General features: G+C 46.6%; 1 protein-coding gene across 14 annotated transcripts in view; it reads right to left on the bottom strand.

Moving 5' to 3' along the window:
- LOC146208399 (uncharacterized) overlaps positions 1 to 20,003 on the bottom strand; it is a 104,775-nt gene that overhangs the window by 32,683 nt on the left and 52,089 nt on the right. For 9 of the 14 annotated variants that reach the window (XM_084593192.1, XM_084593207.1, XM_084593224.1 and 6 more), the window contains exons 2-6: positions 7,659 to 7,724; positions 6,774 to 6,923; positions 3,297 to 3,368; positions 1,678 to 1,961; positions 986 to 1,244 (exon numbers count right to left, since the gene is read on the bottom strand). In XM_084593192.1, the coding sequence (XP_084449318.1) occupies positions 986 to 1,244; positions 1,678 to 1,961; positions 3,297 to 3,368; positions 6,774 to 6,923; positions 7,659 to 7,724 (831 nt within the window). Of the gene's footprint in view, positions 1 to 985; positions 1,245 to 1,677; positions 1,962 to 3,296; positions 3,369 to 6,773; positions 6,924 to 7,658; positions 7,725 to 10,239; positions 10,264 to 20,003 lie in introns of those variants that run through there. The other 5 variants (XM_084593248.1, XM_084593256.1, XM_084593216.1 and 2 more) reach the window with 4 other exon arrangements.

Raw genomic sequence — 20,003 nt, 5'->3', positions numbered from 1 at the left:
AAATGTTCTGAAATGTGAAGTGCCCATCTAAAGCCTTAACAAGTTGCACAAGTCAGTAGCTCAGCTTTAAAATATGTGGCTTAAATTTAAATGCTTAAACTGAAGTAGCACACTGCGGGCACCTCAAACCAACTTAAGACCTGCAGCTGTGTTTCCTCATCTCGACTTTGATTCACGTAACAATTGTGATAGTCACTACCTTATAGTTACTTTGCTCTGAAGTACAGTGTACTACCTTTTGCGGCAACAACACTAATATATTGTCGAGGAAGGTGTTAGGAAAACATAAGGCAATGAGAAAGAAATTCAAGTAGTGCACTCAAGTCTCCTTACGTGCGATAATGCGAAAGCATACAGGGAGCCTTGCGTTGTCTTTGCTTGGCTTGTTATGTGGCTTCTGGATTGCTTTGTTGGCTACGGATTGGATATGCGCTATGACCAATGTCGAAAATCATTGTCACTGCGGCGTTATAGCGAATTAATCATGGCTGGATTTGGTATTGGCTTGTTATGTGGATTCTTGATTAGATTCTTGGCTATGGACGAATTCTTGGCTATGACTTGGATTTGGAATCACTAATGTTGCAGATCATCATGCATGGTCATTAAGGTCTTATAGCCAATTAATCATGACTGGATCCAATATTAGCTTGTTATGTGGATTCTCGATAACTTGGATTTGGGCTATGGCTGATGTGGCCAATCATTATGCAATGTCATTAAGGCAATATATCCAAGTAATCATGACTAGATTTGATATTTTGACTTATGTAGATTGTGTTGAATTGGCTTCGGATCTGTCTTTTGGTCACGCATTCCGTGGACAGCCACTTCCTGTGCATGCCACTGATGAGCCAAGAAAAGCTTCTGCCTTAAAAATTGTAAAACCACAGCACCAAAAACTAGCTTTAAGTATTTCATTTCGCAGTTACTGTCGGTGAATTGTGTGTTCAACTGAGTACAGGCGCGTGAAAACCACAGTTACCTGCGGCTTGGCACAAATTGTAGGCTGAAGCCGCCCGCTTGCGGCTGCTTTCAAAGTCCCGCTCTTCCGATTTCCTCTGGGGCGCCGCAGACATGAGCACAGGCGCACCGGCCGAGCTCATGGTAGCCAGGTCCAGGTCAAAAGTCCTGGGTGTGGAGCTGCCAAAGGCAAAGCTCATGCTCATGCGGTTGCTGTTGCGCCGAGCGTCCAGCTTGCTCTCTCGTTCCATATTCCGCTTCAGCATGGCTTCCTTTCGTTCCTAGGCAGGAGAGACATTCAGTGAACCGCCCTGCACCATGCTCCGAAGTCACCACCACCTCTCGTCAGAAAACTGGGATATTTCGATGCAAAAACGAGCAGACAAGGAGGCCAGCAGCTCATGCATATATCTTCCACGCCCCCGGAGTCGACGTCCATTCCGCTCACAAGTATGGCATGGAAATACAATGCATTAACTGAATTTTACTTTTGGTAACTTCAGGCCTGGCCAATTTACATAAGTTGCAGAATTTGCTTTCACAAGCAAGCCAGGGGCAGGCCAAAACTCACTACAGCACTACAGAAAGCAGCATGACTCACTACAGCCTCAACAAGTGTGGAACCTGCATTACATTCTAGCATGTGAAAAAAAAATATATATCTGAGGCCCAATCGAGCAAATCCATCCCATCTCCACTTAAAAAGCTGCTTACGTGGTCAGCCTCCCATATAAGCCTCTTTCTCTCCTCGACCTGCAGCCGGCGTTCGTGGTCTCGGTGCCTCATCTCTTCGATGCGCCGCCGACGCTCTTCTTCCATGTGCTCGCGGTACTGCTGTGCCGCCTGTGCGTGCTGCTCTAGCTCGTGCAGGCGGCGAGCACGCTGCTCCTCCTGCCGCTCCTTGACCAGCCGCAGCCGCTCCTCCCGCGACAGTTGAGAGAGCTGTGTGTGTTGGGGTGACTCGCTCCCAGACTCACTGTCACCTGGCTGGCTACGGTCTGCAAAGCCACAGTCCACAATTGAGCAACAAAGCTATGGCTGATCAATACAATTAATATTAAGCCTTTCGATGGTTACCTGCTTTCAGCACAAAAGTACCAACAACAGACCGCTTTCAAGGAGGGTGATATCAGAATAAGACCGCCAGAACCTTTGTATTCTCATTCCGAGTCAGACAGGCTACCCCCAGGCTACAAAGGCCCCCTCATACAGCTTAGTTAAAGCAGGGCTTATATGTTGGGTGGTAGCCTATTCTATAGCGCCATACTCTTTTATAGCAATGCCTTCTCAAAGTGGTTTTGAACATTAAATGTTTAAAGTTAAATGTAAAGTGCCATATTTTGCGTTACTCTTATCAGCTGCAATTTCCTTTAACTGCCTGTGGATGTTTTTTGTCTCATGAGATAAGCTCACAGCACTAGGCCAAGTTAAATTTTGGATCAATTTCCTGCGTACAAAAGAGCTAAATTCTAACACGACACCCGATCAATCAAAAAGGCAGCACTCAACCTAGCTGCATCCTCATTTGCTCTGCAGGATGTTGTCAGTGCATTTCAACACCACTGGCTTGGAAACGATCATGTTTGAAGAACAAAATAATAAATGATGCAATTCCGACAACCTCTTTGGGTGCTCAGATGTCAAGGTGTCTCATACAAAGCATGCGAAAAACCAGAGCTGCATTTCTGACTAGCTTTCGCAGGGCTCCTTTAAAATTAGAAAAACACTACTAAACTGATCAACACAAAGGTTTAATGACCACAAAACATGCAAGCTGTCGCAAGTCTTCTTTTCAAAGCTCTTTGATATCACCAGTTACGAAACTTCCCATAGGATACATGTATCTAATGAACAGTGACCCAAGTTGGCCAGAACTGAGTTTCTTCGCAGGTACGATCTGAAAGTTCTACTTTCAAAAGAGGTCAGTAGCCACAGTAGAAACAGATTATGCTTTCAATAGAGTGTCTGTCACAGTGCTCTCAGACATGATTATGACGATGATGATGACTGAAAATCTATGCCACAAGGGCAACAACTGCCATACAAGGCAAAAACGTGGTTGTAACTAAAATGATGCACTAGTGTGATTAAAACAATCTTCTAAATGTGCTCCATAATATGCGTTTTTGTGCTAATAAATATCCCTCACTTTTAACAACCCCCAAATACAACATTAATGCTTATCAAATTCTCACTGAAGAAATCTCACGCACAAGGAGAGAGAACACGTCCCGCTTTACACCTGACAGCGACAATGAAATAGGCCAACAGTTTCTAAAATTATACGCTCTCCAACATGTACGACCACAGTATTTTCTGGTGTTTTCTTTTACCTGGGGATAACCTACGTTCGGCGCCATCCTCACTGGGTGCATCTCCGCCAGCGTGAGCAAACCAGTAAGTGTCTGGTGCAGGAAAAATAGGAGGGAGGAAACAAAAGAAAACAAAGAAAAAGAAGCTTGCAAAAAAGCTCACAAATTTCAGCTGCTTGACAAACAGCCGAGCACAGGATGCACTTAAGGTGCACAAAGAAATATGGTGCCAAAAAGTAAAACGAAGAGTAACGCTAAAGGCTCCTAACAACAAAAAGGCACATCAAGACATAAGCAAAAGATGGAGGGGCACAGAAACAACTAACGTTTGAACTGAAGCAGTACAATCAAACAAATGTAGCTTATCAGTTTTAAGCATGAGCTGGTCATGTAAGAGCATATAGCATTGCTCAGGAGTGCAAGTATTCGACCAATAACAGGAATATATTTAAAGGGTACTCATGGCAACAGTGATGACCACGCATCTCTGCCAGCGTGAGCAAACCAGTAAGTGTCTGGTGCAGGAAAAATAGGACATCTTCCACATGTGTACATTATGTCTAAAGAAACTAACTTTTTTCTGCATTAGTCCTGTGACTACTTAAGCACCACTCACCATTCATTATGACACACTCATTAAATTAGACACTTATCAATGACCATATACTAGACGTGCCAGTCACAGCTTTTGCACTTCTTACTCACTACTTGTTACGTAACTCGACCTTTCTGATTTAAAGAGAACATGTGGCAACACCACCTCAAAAGTACCATCTCAAACAATCAACAAAGCAAACATATTATAAACGAACTCAAGAAACACTAACCAGAGCATTCCTTGCTGCACAAAGCACACTTCAATAAGATACTGAACAAAAGGTGCAGACAGCAGAGCAGGTGAAACTAGCATGACACACAAACAAGGCAGTGCGCTTCCAACACAGGCAAAGGCAGCAAAGGAAGCACATCAAGCAGGAAACGCCATGAAATGTAGGTCACAACAGGCAGGCAAGGCAAGGTGCACATGGAACAATGTTTGGCCCCACACAAATACACTGTATATACACTCTATATACGCTGTATATCATGGAACAATGTTTGGCCCCACACAACTACACTGTATATACACTGTATATACACTGTATATGCATTTACCGACTAAAATGTGCCACATACTGTACTTTGCCACAAGCTCCTCCTTGATGAACTAAATCCCCATTTCTCTTTTTTAGCTTCAGATACAAAGCCAAACGATAACTGATGGATGCATATGCATTATGTACATACAACAAAGCCCATACATACAAAAACAATAATGACAACAACGGTCTGCTCATCCTTCTGCATAAAACTCTCTTCAGTAGCTGTTTCAGAACGGCAAAGTATGGGCACGGCACTAGAATCTATACAAGGTGCTTTGAGAACTGGGTACCACCAATGGGAGACATGCACTAATGTGTTCGACAGTAATACCAAGCAAGTTCGACTATGTGGTCAAACTTTTATCCTTCAAAACATTGAACAAGGCACTGTCCAAAATTCTTCATGCATTATCACCGACGGGAAAACACATACGCACACGGCCACAAGACATGCATGCCGCAGAAATAGGTTCTGGTTCAGTTTACATTTAGACGTCCTCAAGCAACTCTGGCCATGAGGAAAACCATAGTGGAGGGCTTCGGATTTACTTAACCATCAGGGAACCTTATATGTGCAGTGCACAATACACGGTCACCTCGTCTCCATCGAAAGGTGGCTGTCTCGGCTGGGACTAAACCTGCATGCTCGGCCTCAGCAGTTGAATGCCCTAACCACAGAGCCACCATAGTAAGGGGGGGCAGCAGAAATGAATTTAACACTTTCACACTAATTGCGAACAAAAAATATTTCAGCAGCATTGCATTTATATGACTCGTTTCCACAGAAAACTCAAGTTACAATGTAGTAAACTACCTCCAATTCTAATGGCACCCTATCAAAACAAGGTCAGCTTGCCCATAGTTTCCTGTGTAGCCCAAAATTAAACTGAACTCGCATTACTAATTTAGACCCCACCTCAAGACTTTTGTGCACTTTTATGAACAAGATGAAATAAAGAGGGCCAATCAGAGACAGTTACTAAAATGACCGCAATGACTGGTACGTTTAGAAAGCATGATATTCTCAATTAGAAAATGCCGCAACTGTAGAGGAAACATATCTACACTGTCTTTACCCACTACTTCACAATTCGCCCCTTTAAATTTACTTCCTTGTGCAAACAATGAAGTGATGATGGTGTATTAAACAATATTTTTTCCCCACTGCATATCAGGGGACAAACGTCTATGGCACATACTGTTCAGTCTGAGGCTCGAAGTGATCTGTTTGCTTATTTTTCACTACAGCTTATAATAGCCATCCACATATATGTGTCCTTTCATAGGCAGATGAGCACAACCCTACAGCAAGCCCCTTCCCTGTGCATGTGACTTCACACGCTTCAGTCTCTGCAAAGTCTTCGTCAAAAGTAAGCAGGCAACAGGTTTTGCTTCTCAGCAATACATAGAACCCTTATGGAATCTTTAAATACCAAACATTCTCAATTGCTGAAAATAAGAATCCTGTTTACCTTACAGATTTACAGCCTAAAGGACTAGGACACCTAATTTTTGGGTTAGTGTTTTATCATTTGCAATGATACGTTGACATTATTACTCCATGATATTTGTCTGCGACCGCTGAATTTTTTTCTGACCTGTTTCGGGTTTCAACAGCCGAATGATGGCTGCGACGTTAAAATCAAATCTAGGTCACGTGAGGAATGAAAGAAATAAAGGCAATATAATCGTTCCTGTGTTGCTTGAATTCACTACACTGCTAAAGCCAGCTTGCGCCAAGAACAAGAATCACAACAAGTGAAGAGACAGCGATTCTATTGCTCTTTTCTCATTCCGCACGTAACGCAAACTCGATTCTGACTTCACAAGCCCCTCTTGTTTCCTGAAACCGAAACTGTTGAGAAAAGAAAAGTCAAAAATTATTTAGAAGTGGTAGGCGAAAACCGTGTGGTGATCCATATACAGGAATGTCTTCCACGTCATTATGAAGAAGAAAAATGCCCCCAAAGATTGATGCCTATGCCCCTTTAAAAGGCGCTACATGTTACAGTGAGCATGGCTGAGAAGAAAACCCCACAGTCCGCTTTTTCCGAAAAAAAAAAAAATAAAAAATAAAGAGGAGAACATGGTATACACCTGTACCTTACACTACTATGTGTGTGCCAGGCAGGGCCTCAAACACTTGTTTCCTTGAGGCACACCCCAGACTGTTTTTAAATTGAAGCCTTCAGTTTAACCTTTCACAGCTGATGAGCGCAGCGCAGCGCAGCCACGAGTCTGGTTCGTGCCAGCTTACAACAGGTCGTGCTCCATCCAGCCAATCAGGGTCAGCCAGCATGCTCTTGCATGGGAAGGGAGGCTCATGGGGGGCAGCACATCGCACACACCAACATACCTAGAGGGGAGCAGGGGGACTCTTTCTGCGCACTTGTCGCACCATCGAGCTCCTGCTCGGGACTTGCTAGTTCGTCTACCTGCTGGGCCCAGAGACCCCGCCTGTGTCGCTCCGCCGGAGGCTCCGCGGCGTACGCAAACCAGTACATGTCTGGGCACCCCACAAGAGCCACCTTGAATGACGCTCTCCTGTCCTTCTCCTCTCTGACCATCATTGGTGCAGAGAAAGCCCATGCCTAAGCACAAAGGCACCTTACAGCAGCAAGCACAAAAACAAAAGACGGGGTCAAGAAAGAACACGGATAGCTTTTGTCCATGTTCTTTCTGGTCCCAGTCTTCAGCACGTTTGTGTTCGCTGTGTTTTACCAACTAGCCCAAACCCATGTTTTCCTAAGCTCCTTACTAGCCCTTGCCTACACTCACTCTACCAAGCTCCCTCCTTTCTTCTTCCACTAAAAGCAAAAAAGCCGAGGGTAGCGAGAGAAAAAATTATAAGGCTAGCTCTCACGAAGCAAAAGGAGGAGTGCAGGCAGAAAAGAATTGCTGCCAATACAGCAACGTGCTTCCCAGGTAGCAGTTACCCCCATACCATTACAGAAAAATGTTATATAGAACCATCAACCACTTCTGGTATGCCGACTGTGCATACCCTGACGACATGCACCCACAAAAATTTTGTTCTGTGGGTTTAGGATTCAATAAGGTGGAAGAATTTTCAGCAAAAATTAAAAATAACAATAAGTATCATCTAACTGAGCACAGTGCTAGAGTTGCAATAAAAAATATTGCCGTTATTGAGTTCTTCACAACTGATCTGAAAAGAGCTCACAAAATACAATAAGGTATGATGTGGTGCGGAAGATGCCCGCACTGAGATGACGCTTACCTTGTTTTGGTGACTTTTGTGCCATTGGTGTGTTACATGTTGCCTTTTTCGTTATGTGATTTGAATCTGAAATAGGAAAAAAAAGTGCCAAAAGTCAATAAGTTGTCTGTCTACAAAGACAGCCATGTTTCTGACAGCTACAGAGCCGCAAGATCACGGGTATAAAAACATTCTCCTGTTGGAAAAGCATCCCAAAGCATATAATCTCCGAAAAAAAAAAAAAAAAAAAAAAAAAAAAAAAACTCAAGAATTCAATTGTCATAATCTCAAAAGTATCGTTGTGCCTGCTCGTTTTAACAGAACACAAACACCACAAAGCAAGAAAAACATTAGTTGGCGCACATCTTCAGGAAAAATTTATTACATTGATACAGAAAAAATGCAAAACAATGAGAAGGGTTCAACGCTGCTGAACCGAATAATAAGGAGCGAAAGCATTAGCTGCGGGTGACCGAGCATTCATCTTCCTCCTCCTCTTCGTAGCTGTTCAAGGTGATTAGTGACTGCTGCCACGGACTACTCGCCGAAACCTGGCATAGTATTGCTTCCGCAATAAAACACACACCTAGTGAGTTCTGCTAATGCAGTAATGAGGAGTACATTGAGAGGTTTTGTTCTATCCGAGCCTCTTGCTAATCCCAGGTTTTTCATTATACCTAGTCTATTGCCTCTTCTGCCTTTTGTACCTACCTACCTTGGCAGGTAGAGCCTTCCGTGTGCCTACAGTAAGAGGCTCTTGTCATTTGCCAAAGCATCAGAACGATTTCGCATTCATGGTGCCACTGATACTTTCTCACAAGTCATCGCAACACGGGACGAACACCGGACTGCGTCCTTTTTGTTTTTTTTCAGAGGTAGGCGAACGAGCTCAGTGCCTTCCGCGCAGAAAACCAACTACGTAGTTTTCATTGCAGGTTAAACATTAATCATGCAAGATAAACAAGACGAAAACGATGCGTCATGGGGAGGAGGAGGGGAGGGGGCTATAAAAGCACTCGTAGACCCGGCAATAACATCCGCACCTATCAGCGCGACATTGCTGTGCACGCGTTGCGCTGAAACAAAACGGAACGCTGCCGCGGCCTCAGGCGTGGCAACTTCTCACTGGTGGACGACGACTACGGCGGTGCTAATCATGGCCTCTCGCCAACAGCTGCCGCACAGACCTCGCTCGCTGCCGAGCCGATGGCCGCACAGCCCGACACACGGCGGCGCATTCTTGTCAGCCCCAGTCGTTCAACGACCTTCGCGACGCCGCCGCGCCGCGCGAGCCGAAGGGTTGGTTCTGTTCCGCAGGCGAGAAGATGTTCGCCGCTTTTATTTTAACGCGAGACTGGCTCACTGCCTGCCTCCGGGCGGTTCTGCCGCGGAAGGGAAAAATAACGCTCCGGGGTTGTGAAGGCGGCGGCAGTGGCGCGAGGGCAACCGGCCGTCAGTCGCGTGCGCGCAGCGTCATCCGTCACTCGTGCCGCCGCTGCTGCCGCCCCGTGCCGGGGTAGCGAGGAAGGCAGCGGGCACGGGACCCTTTGGAAACTTCCCGCCACCGATCATCCACCTCATCCGCACCATGTCTGGCCCCGCTTTTAGGCACCGCGGTAAAGGAAAAAGCTAATTCTCATCAAGCCACACCGGATACAAACAAGCGCACGTCAGGAGAGAGGAAATCTGAGACGGCGTAGTAGAGAATACGTGACGGAGCTGGTGCGCATGCGTTGCGGCATTCGCACGTCACAATGGCGCCATGCATATGATACGCAGATCTGCATTTGACCACTGCGCACGCGCTACAGACGATCACGCCTCGTGTAAAACTGCACCACTTTAGCGCTGTGCGCAGAAAATCGTCTTCTATATAAAGTTCCGCTCCTTCATAGGTAAACGCCCCAGACACACCCTCTGGCCGAGCGCGGCCAAGGTCCGCTAGCGTAGTGTCGGGCGAATCCACCAGGCGGAGCGACAGAACTCGCAATGCTTTCGCTCTACTGTATCTAAGCAGACTTAAGCTCACCCCTGGAATTTCTTTTTTCGCGTCTTCGAAGCATGCACACAGCACAGATGACGGTACTTCTTTCGAACTTCTTGGGCGAGTTGGTGCGCCTTGAATTTAGGAAACGTAACAACGCAAAGACACGAAACCACAAGACACGAGAGAACCCAACGTGTCGCAAGCGTTGACTTCGAACAGAACATTATTTCTAATGGGCCAGAGAGCTTGTATAATTCTAGAAAAAGATAAAAAAGGGACATTTTTTTTTGCAACATTTAACATTGTTTGAACCGCATTACGGATATGGCCCGGACTATGGGGAGCAGCGGGAAACGAGAGAGAGAGAGAGAAAAAAAACGTATCTTGGCCAATATTTAATAAATGTTTCGAAGAAAACAAATTTCTAGGTTCGAACGTTCGAGACACGCTGGCCATTAGGCACTGCGCGATAGGGAACGGAACGGGCGAGGTCAGAGCAATGGCTGGGACAAAAAAGAAAAAAAAAAAGGAAAAGAACGCGCAACGCCAAGGTCCATTTAGCTTACGTACCTTATACATCGCGTTACACAACACAGTACTCGTTGCAAAACTTACGTCGTTTCTAAACGCGAACTGAGGCCGAACACCTTGCAGGACGGTTTGGGACTTTCTCTAAGTGGCTATGGCGACTGCACGGGAGTAATCGGCAAGGACGTAGAGACAAAAAGAGGCACAACACAACATCACGTGCAGACCTCGAGAGAGTCGTACGTGCTGCCAAAAAGCGCGCGCGAGAAACAGAACCTGTACACCGCCGCCGGTAGGCAACGCGAGCGAAAAATAGGGATGTTTTGCAACCGAGAAGCGTCGGCGATTAAACAACCATAAACACAACGCGTCGCCCACGCTGGCTGCTAACCAACCAGCCACGCGGACGTATGCCCGGCGCCGGATGACTCACGGCCCAACCGCTCCCGACAGTGCCAAGAGTTCCTGAACAGCACAAACAGCAGCGATGGTCCTGAATGCACGTTAAACGGTAGCCTTGGTTATCAGCTAACAAAGCCAGCTGAACTGCGGGTCCTAGTCAGAACGGAGTAATAAAATCGTTTAATCCAGGGCACAGAGCCGAACATATAATTTAACAACATGCTGTATTGGCCTAGCTGGCTGTAGTTCATGTTGAGGACCCGCTCAGAACAAACAAATGACAGTATAGCTCAGTCTTCTCTTTCGTCTGTCCTTTGTCTCTTTGGAGCTAGTCCTCAAGATGAATGTAACATGTACAGGACTCTCGGCTAATACACACCAAAATTAAACTATTTCTTCGAGTGAAAACAACTGAATGTTGTTAGGAGTTATGTAAAAAGTACGGGCTAGTACGGACTTTTGCTACGCCTACTCTGAATAATTATAGTCGACAGCTACGTATTAATTTAAATGTGGCTTTAAACGCTCATGTATGCATAGAAACATTGAGTGTCACGAAAAGCTTCCGGCCCAGGTGCATACAACGAAATGAAAGCCCCTAAAGTTCAAAAGAAAAAGAAAAAACAGTAAATACCACTCGGCAGCGTGCTGCGTGAATCCGAATGCACGACTTCTGTGGTTCTCAAAGCAGTTAACCTAATTCAGCCGTTTCCAGGTGTACGCCAACACCGGTATTAATCTGAACGTCTTGAAAAACGGCTCACTGACATGTTTGAAGCAAGGTACATGCATTTAACGATAAGATAATAATGATAATAATAATAATAATAATAATAATAATAATAATAATAATAATAATAATAATAATAATAATAATAATAATAATAATAAGCTACCATGCGACAGTGGCGCGCTGATTCAGCGCCGTCCCAAAACGCGTCTCGGGGAACAAAATCCGCTTTTCTTCGAATCGTTCTTCCCGACAGGGAGTGTGGATCGGGCGAGATACATGCACCAGCAGCTGGTCACGTGGTAGCGTAAACTGTACCTTAATTGGTGCAAACATTTCAGTAAGCTGTCCTTCAAGGCGATCTCCAACGCCCTTGTTTGCTAAAAAAAAAAATAGAAGTTTAACTAATTAGCCTTTACTAATTAACTTTCAAAACTAAAATATAAACCCGCCTCTCCTTTCTCTTCTTTTTTCTTTGAAGAAAGCTTGCTTACATTATAGCTCCAGCCAGGCTACACAAGACACTCGAGACAAACTCTGCTACCCGACTATGACGTCACCAAGCAACAAAAACGACATCTAGCAATTGGCGCTCTAAAATATCCCCACACACCATATAACCACCCTACACATAACGAAATCCATGACGGAGTACCGTTTTGTGACGATATCCTCTTAACTACACCGTGCTCTTAACTATCAGGAAGTCAATCCCGGAGTAAAGCTGTTTCAGCGGCTGCTAGAAAGCCGTGGCTTGTGCACGCCCTAACGCCACAATCAGCCTGACGTCCATTCGCCCTGAGTTGAAAAAAAAAAAAAAAAAAAAGGCAGCAAAGGAAAAGATTGCAATCTACGGTATACACCGCCGCTGGAATGCGGAACCGTCGATAGGACAAGCGTGCTAAACAAGCAAGACTGCAGTGACAATGTGGACATTGTATCCGACTGCAAACAATTGGCCTGTCAACACGGTGTTGAGGGGAAATGTCGAACAGCCTCATTTCCTACATGCGCTGTCGCTCGCGACGCGGTTTACACAGTGCGAAAGATGGTTTGGTTTGTGGAATTTAGCGTCCCAAAGCAACTCAGGCCACATATGAGAGACGCCGAAAGAAAAAAGCCAGGGCTGCGCGGCGTTTTTCTAACAGGCTTATTAAGCGCCTTTTTTTTTTTCCTTTTAAACAGCCATGGCAAAAAAAAAAAGAAAAGAAAAGAGAACAAAAACAAAATAGACAACCCGACAAATTCTGAAGGTTCGGACACTGTTGCGACCAACTTGAGGCGCCATCACGACGAGCAGCTTAGTTTGGTTTGGTTTGGTTTGTGGGGTTTTAACGTCCCAAAGCGACTCAGGCTGACATCGCACAGCTAACGGGCGCCTTGCTTTTCGCCTCCATCGAAAAGCGGCCGCCGAGGCCGGGATTCGATCCCGCGTCTTTGTAATTGGCAAAGCGTAATGTACCGCCATTAAGCGCCACTGCTTACCAGTTGTGCCCAAGGCGGCCTTCGCAAAAACGCCGATGTAGCCGTTATACACTGCTGACACGCATCAGCACTGACGCAATTAACGAACTTAAGGTTAACCCAACGGAGCATGTAACCCAGTTAACACGTAAAAAGGCTCTCAAATTCTATTCAGTGGTGAAGCCGCGCCTAATTACAACCAATCAGCTTGAATTTCTATTGGAACAGACGCAGCGAACAATAAATGATTGAATGAATTAGCAAGGTCCTTTTTTTTTTTTTTTTTGAATATAGGAATGACACCATGGCCTAGTTTTATAGTTGGGTATAGTTATAGTTGGTATATGTATAGTTGGGTTAGTATCGCTTATAAAGTGCCACCAGCCTCGGTCATGAATGCAGGGAGCAAAGTAATGGTGCACTGTTAGCCCCGTGCCTAAAACCTCCCAGACATTCGAGCTCTACCACGGCCGTCAGCAAAGCAGAGAGGCTCAGTGACAGCTGCGCCCGTCACAGAGCTGGCGTGGCTGCGTGCTGTTAACGGCCAGACACATCAACTGATTCAACGGAACCAACCAACAACAACCATGTGCTGTTGACATGATGCACCACGCCGCAGAGTAGGCGACAAAACATAGGAAGATGCATAAATGATAGGATTAGAGAACATGCCTCTACGATATTGGATAAGTCCGGGACTAAACTTGCGATACGCTGCAAGGACTGCACTCTTTGTGAAAAGGGAATGTCTACAACAGAACTTAATAAAGTAGCAGCTTTGAGGAAGAACAAAGACAGATTAAAGAGATAGATTTTGGAAGCTTGGGAGATATCTTTATCAGGTGAAGACTGCGTTAGCATGCCTTCTGTTCTCCTGTCGAAGAAAGAGATACTTTTTTAGATCATTGGGAGGACCGTCAAAGAAGAAGAGGTGTGTGTTCTTAGAAGTGGAGAAAGAAGAGGATGTTGGTATTAGATTTAATCAGTTGTCAGTGCAGCATTGTCCTTGTTTATGTGTATGTGTGTATAGTGTGCCTCTCCTGTTTTTCTTCGCCTACTCTGCTGCGTGGTGCATCATATCGTCTGACCAACTAGCTCGACTTTCAACGGTAGTATGTGCTGTTGACGGAACGCGCCTCACATGCCTCTCATGTCCAGCAGGGAAGGCCGGTGCGTGACCTCAGCCAGGCGCCTAGAGGTCAGGTGCAAAGCCCGGGGAGTTCTCCCAAGAACCTTGGTCGCAACCAACCAACCTGCGAGGGATGACCGACGACCGCATTTTTTTGTTCAGCTACACAATGGAACCAACGAAGAATGGCCAGACATAGAACGGAAGATACCTTAAAGATTAGTTATAGTCCGCGAACGTACGGACAGGTTTAACTCACTATTAGTGCCTTCCTCGCCAACGACGACGATTGGTGGCGCAGCGATCGGTCGTGGCACTAAAAGCCCCCGGAGATATTCCCCGAAGCCAGCGTGTGCGCGTACCTGCTGCGCGTCATCGGGCCACGGCACACCAGCCCTCATCCTCGGACGACTTTCTCGCCGGCGTCAAGGTCACCGTTGCCGTTGGCGAAGTGACACACGCCACCGTCGCGCCGCGCCAGCCAAAGGCACGCAGGCGCGCACGGCCGACCGCATACCGGGCGATTATTCACGCCAACGCGAGCCCGGCTGGCGGCTCGCACCCGTACACGCCCGCGCACACGCCACGACACATGCGGAAAGAACGCGTCCGTATCAGGTCGCGACACGCGGAGAGAACCACACGCCGCCTTTTTCCCATAACGTCTCGTTCTCAACTCCTGCGGAGAGGAAGGAGAGCCGAGAGAAAAAGAAAGAGAAAGGGGCCCTGCAGATTTTATCCCGCCGTACAGCTGGCATCACGCGCGAGGAAAGCGACCACCGAAAGAAAGGAGACACGTAAGACCCGTTTTCCCAAGGGCCTGAACGGAGAAAGGCGAAAAAGCCGAAATAATAAAAAAAAAAAGAAAAAAAAAAGGACGAAACTTCCAGACTTCTTAAGGACCTCTTTCACGAGGCGAAGATGTGACAGGGATAGCCGTTCCATATCCAGTTTCTCGAGGGCACCGCGAGGTTCCATGTAGCACGCAGTGTACGGAGCGATAACAGGGCCTCAGTTCCTTGGGCCCGCATTCAGATCGCGGGGTTCCGCCCCTGGTCGGGTGGTCGAACTAGGAACCAGTCGAAATTCGCGAGGAACATGCAACACCTTGCACCGCTGAGGCAGCAAGCCAGCCGGAATAGAAACGACCGCCTGACAGAAATTCGCTGTTGCTGAGAAAGCCGAAGCATGAATGTATCATATAGCTCTGTAGATTCCCTTCTTTTTTTCGCAGCCTGTTTTTACTGCTTCAAGCTTTTGTTTCATTGCCAGTGTTCTATTGGGAGGTTACTGACAACGCGACGTGCTACACACAAATCGCACGTGTTTCGCCTGCACCCCCAGGGATCACAGTTTCGCGTCTTTAACCCGAAAAATTGCTATAAGCGAAATCAATTGCTTTACAAGATTAAATCGTTCGAGACATATGGCGGCCTTTAATTTCGCACTGCATACGTTATGTCTTAGTCACTTTCATCGTGAAGTCACGCGGGCCAAGAGGTCCTCTCAAATTTGGCACCGGTTTCCGATTGGTCTCCGGGGTAATAACGTCTGTCCTGCTTGACCAATCTGGGCTTTTCTGGACAAATAAGGCTACAACCCAACGACGTGGGCCGAACGGAAAGCTCTGAGCGAATAACTGGACTACAGTGGAAAGCCGACGCACGAACCACGCGTCTCTCTGTGGAACCGTTGAGTTAATCCTTTTATCCTGCCCGCTGCCCTACATAGGACAGGGTGCCATCTTTGCGTATAAATATTTTCCCTACTTTTCCCACTCTGTTACTTCGAAAGCCACAAGCGTTTGCCACAAGGCTATTCGGTATGAGTAAAGAGCGAATCTGAGATGTCAACTTTACACAGATACCACTCCAAGCACGCACGAAGTATACGGTACTCCAGCCAGTGACGTCAATCGCTTTGCGTTACGTTTCGGTTGATTCCCCGGTCAATCGCAGTTGCCTGGTAGGTGATTCCGTAAAATGAGATTAACCAGAGACCACGATGCGTTCAGCAAAGCGTGCGAACCCGGTCGGCAAATGGCGCTGCCATGATGAGGTCATGAACCGTAGGGCCAAAGTGGCCGCGGAATGACAGAATGGTGACCCTGACGTGAACGACCACTTCGTCTTCATACTAGAGAGATTGAAAAAAAAAAAAAAAAAAAAAAAAAACCCTACGCGCCGTCCCACATTTTTGCAGCCGTATATCCCATTCTCTTCTCTCGTCTCTCCGCAGCCCCTGTAAAAGGAGGGAGAATTCTCCGGGGGAGGAGGGCATGCAGTGTTCGTGCGAGCCGCCGAAGAAAGAAACGGCGTCCCGCGCTGGCCGTGTGAACGGCCGCGCGCCCGCACGCACACAAACTCAACAAGCAGAGCACGCGGCCGCCACCGATGCCGGACAGCAGATTAAAGCGCCTCGAAAAAGCCTCTCTGCCGTCTGCTGCAAAGCGAAAATCAACAATAACAAATAATAAACCAAAAAAATAATAATAACCGCCCAAGAGGGTTGTAAGCGAGCGCGTACATATGAACTGTAATGATGGTGGGTCGGGGGGCGTGCATGGTACGATAGCCGAGATACGGAGTGGCCTCGAATTATAGCAAGCAGCTTATATGCTACTGCGACCTCCCATAACTCTCTTGCCTCGGAGACAAGACAACTGGATTACGGTACTAGCAACTTTAGAAAGAACATCTGAACAGCACTGAGAGACTCGACCTGAAAGGCTTGCGCTCGTACGATGTGCCGTCGGCACAGTAGGATGTGTAAAAATATCTTAGAAAAGTGCAGCCTTTGCAAGCGCCAATACCGGCTGACGTGGCGATTGCTGAATGACAAAAAAAAAAAAAAATAAATAAATAAAAACGATTGCCCAATTATTTCCCTAGTCCGCGCACATACAATTCTGTCCAAATATTGTCCACCTGTGATGACTGTGAGGAAGAGCAAAGTGCACTGCGCGTTTAGTTATGGCCTTGAAATCGGGCAGTTCAGGGACCTGCATGGGTCTGATGGTAAGCAGAAAAGTTCTGCACACGCGATGTATATGTAATGAGTTGTTAAATTTCGGGGTTCAATGTCCCAAAACAACACGGATTATGAAGGACGAGCTGGGGATTAATTTAGACTGCATGTCACGATTAAGGCTATATGGTCATTTTTTGGCTCTAAACGAGACCACTTCGCCACACCTTTTATGGCACCGGGTCCCGCTTCCCTTTTACACTATTGTCTGGTTTTCCAACACAGAGTGCCCACTTGAAGATAATTCTTTATCTGGAGGGGGGGGGGGGGGGGGGTATTGTTTTTGGTACAATTTCAGAAAAAAAAAAAAAAGAAATGGGACTGAACCCGGCAGTGAGCAAGGGATCGTGAAAGGCTCCAGAATAATTCCGATTCCCTATGGTTCTTTTAGGTGCACTTGATGCATTTATTTCTAAATTTTCTAACAGTGAATGAAAAAAGAAAAAGGCAAAAGGGGGTATTGCACAACCCTTTGACTGGCGTACTCCCGTCAAAATACGGCAGCCACGGAGGGATCGAATCCGCGTCCTTCGGATCAGCAATCGAGGGCTCTAACCACCGAGCCACAATGCAAACAAGCCAATTCTGCTTATCCGTCGCTTCAGAGCGTTAAGCTAGTGCAAGTCGTATACCCCTCGTATAATTAAACGCAAGTTCCTCTACACGAAGAAAACCATTTTTACCGTGCGCTAAGTACATGACTCGACGGCTTTCACATACAAACACACTGTTGTAGCTGCGGTCAATGGCCATTACGTGCGGCATAGTCAAACCAGGCCGCAAACCAAACCCAACGCGATGCATGCCACGCGTGACGCCCGCAGGGCCACCCCGACCCAGTAGAGCACCCAATTTGCCATCGTTAAAAATGCACCCAAGACACCGCCCCAAGCGCGGGAACGTCGGCGTATCAGCTCACAAGGCGGCCAACACGAGCATCTTCGGTGCGTAACAAACTGCGTCACGTCTAACGCAGTTCAAGAGCTTTGCTCTGCTCTTTCTTCCTCAATATGTCGACGTTTTATTATTATTATTATTATTATTATTATTATTATTATTATTATTATTATTATTATTATTATTATTATTATTATTATTATTATTATTATTAATAAAGTCCCTACTTTCCGCCAACCCTCCTCTTTTCCAAGCCTGTGTGTATGTCCAAACCCGTCGACAGATTGAGGAAGAAAGAGCAGAACAGAGCTCGTGAACCGTGAAAAAAGAAAAAGGCAAAAGGGGGTATTGCACAACCCTTTGACTGACGTACTCCCGTCAAAATACGGCAGCCACGGGGGAATCGAATCCGCGTCCTTCGGATCAGCAATCGAGGGCTCTAACCACCGAGCCACAATGCAAACAAGCCAATTCTGCTTATTCGTCGCTTCAGAGCGTTAAGCTAGTGCAAGTCGTATACCCCTCGTATAATTAAACGCAAGTTCCTCTACACGAAGAAAACCAATAATAATAATAATAATAATAATAATAATAATAATAATAATAATAATAATAATAATAATAATAATAATAATAATAATAATAATAATAATAATAATAATAATAATAATAATAATAAATTTATTATTATTATTATTATTATTATTATTATTATTATTATTATTATTATTATTATTATTATTATTATTATTATTACTACATATTACTTCACGATGTACATCGACAGTAGCAGCGGCGGGCTCATGCACCACTCCCGAAGGGCCGGCGGTTCGGAGGGCAGTCCCACATGCACGATGCAATGTTTTGGAACTTTTTGTAGAAGTAATGGGGATCAATATCGTATTCTCGCATTGTAAAATTCACCCCCTATATCCGCTCTTGGGTAGTAAAGAGACGTTTTCAGGTTCGGTTTGGATTAAGGGGCTTAAAGCCCGTACCGACTCAGGCTATGAGGGACGCGCCAGGCACTATAGAGAGGTCCTTGATTAATTCCTTCCAAATGGTGTTCTTCACTGTGCACCGATGTCCCCAGTACACGGAAGCCCCGCTTTTCGCCTCCAAGTCAGCGTAACGGCCGTTTTTGCAAAAATCGAGGTACCTAACACGCACTTTGACGGATCTATATCGGACATCCAAGGCGACGTGCCGGCTAAGCAGCGCAAGGGACGCAGACAAGTGGAATCATAAAACTGCGCATACGTTGAGCGGCCGGTAAGCAGTAGTCCAGCTTGCCCGACAGGAGAGGAAAGAACGGGAGGAGGAGACTACACCGTTCGTACAGAAGCGGTCAGCGTCGGTAGCGGCCGACACCGGCCTCGTTCAACTGCCGCACCCCCTCGGGCAACGAAACTACACGGGCACCGCCCTTCCCCCCCCCCCCCCCCCCCCCCCCCTTCACTGTGCCGACGTATTTGATCCGCCGGCGGAGGAAGCGCTATCGCCGGACTGGTCAGTCGACGCAATGCGGCCGCCTGGACCAAAGCGGCTGTTCCTCCTCGTCGTCCTCAGCGCACGCCGATGAGCGCGTGTAATTGGTGCGCACCAAAAAGAGAACCGCTTCTGCCCGCACAGGAGTGCGCCCGTGCAGGCACCCGTTCAGTTACAGACTACACGACCAAGGCCAAACATCGCCAACGGCGAACAGCGATCTTGCCAAGACCGAAAGGACAAAAAAAAAAAAAAAAGGAGGAAATCGGAGGCACGCATAGGTAGTATACACTATAGTAGACTACGGTAGGAAGGAGCCGGTTTATCTGCTTCAGCGTCCTCTCTTAAGTAGGCCGACTATGGAACGCGATTCGCGCGCCCGTACGATAGCAAAAAGAGAGAAAGGCCACTGCCGCCGTGTAAACGCCAGAGCACCAACGTGGCCTGCATCAGATAAAAATAAACCCTGTCCGAACAGTTATTGGCAGTCCGCGTTGCTCCGCTGTTTGCATGACGCCGTTCAAATTGTCCGTTCTTCTTCGTTCGAGGGTCTACCATTCGTCTTTCCCTTAGGTGGGATCGGATGGTGATCCTGCACGAAATCGGGTAATCTCTCTCAAGGAGTCTTTTCTCCGCGTCCTACATCTCTCAGTCCTCATTAGAGTCATCGCAATCAATGCGCACGTCGTATGCACGCAGAGATTCTGGATCGAC

Source organism: Amblyomma maculatum, chromosome 1 (genome assembly GCF_055883805.1).
Source record: "Amblyomma maculatum isolate TAMU_Amacu chromosome 1, ASM5588380v1, whole genome shotgun sequence".
Classification (NCBI taxonomy): Eukaryota; Metazoa; Arthropoda; class Arachnida; order Ixodida; family Ixodidae; genus Amblyomma; species Amblyomma maculatum.
This window is presented reverse-complemented; position numbering and strand designations above follow the sequence as displayed.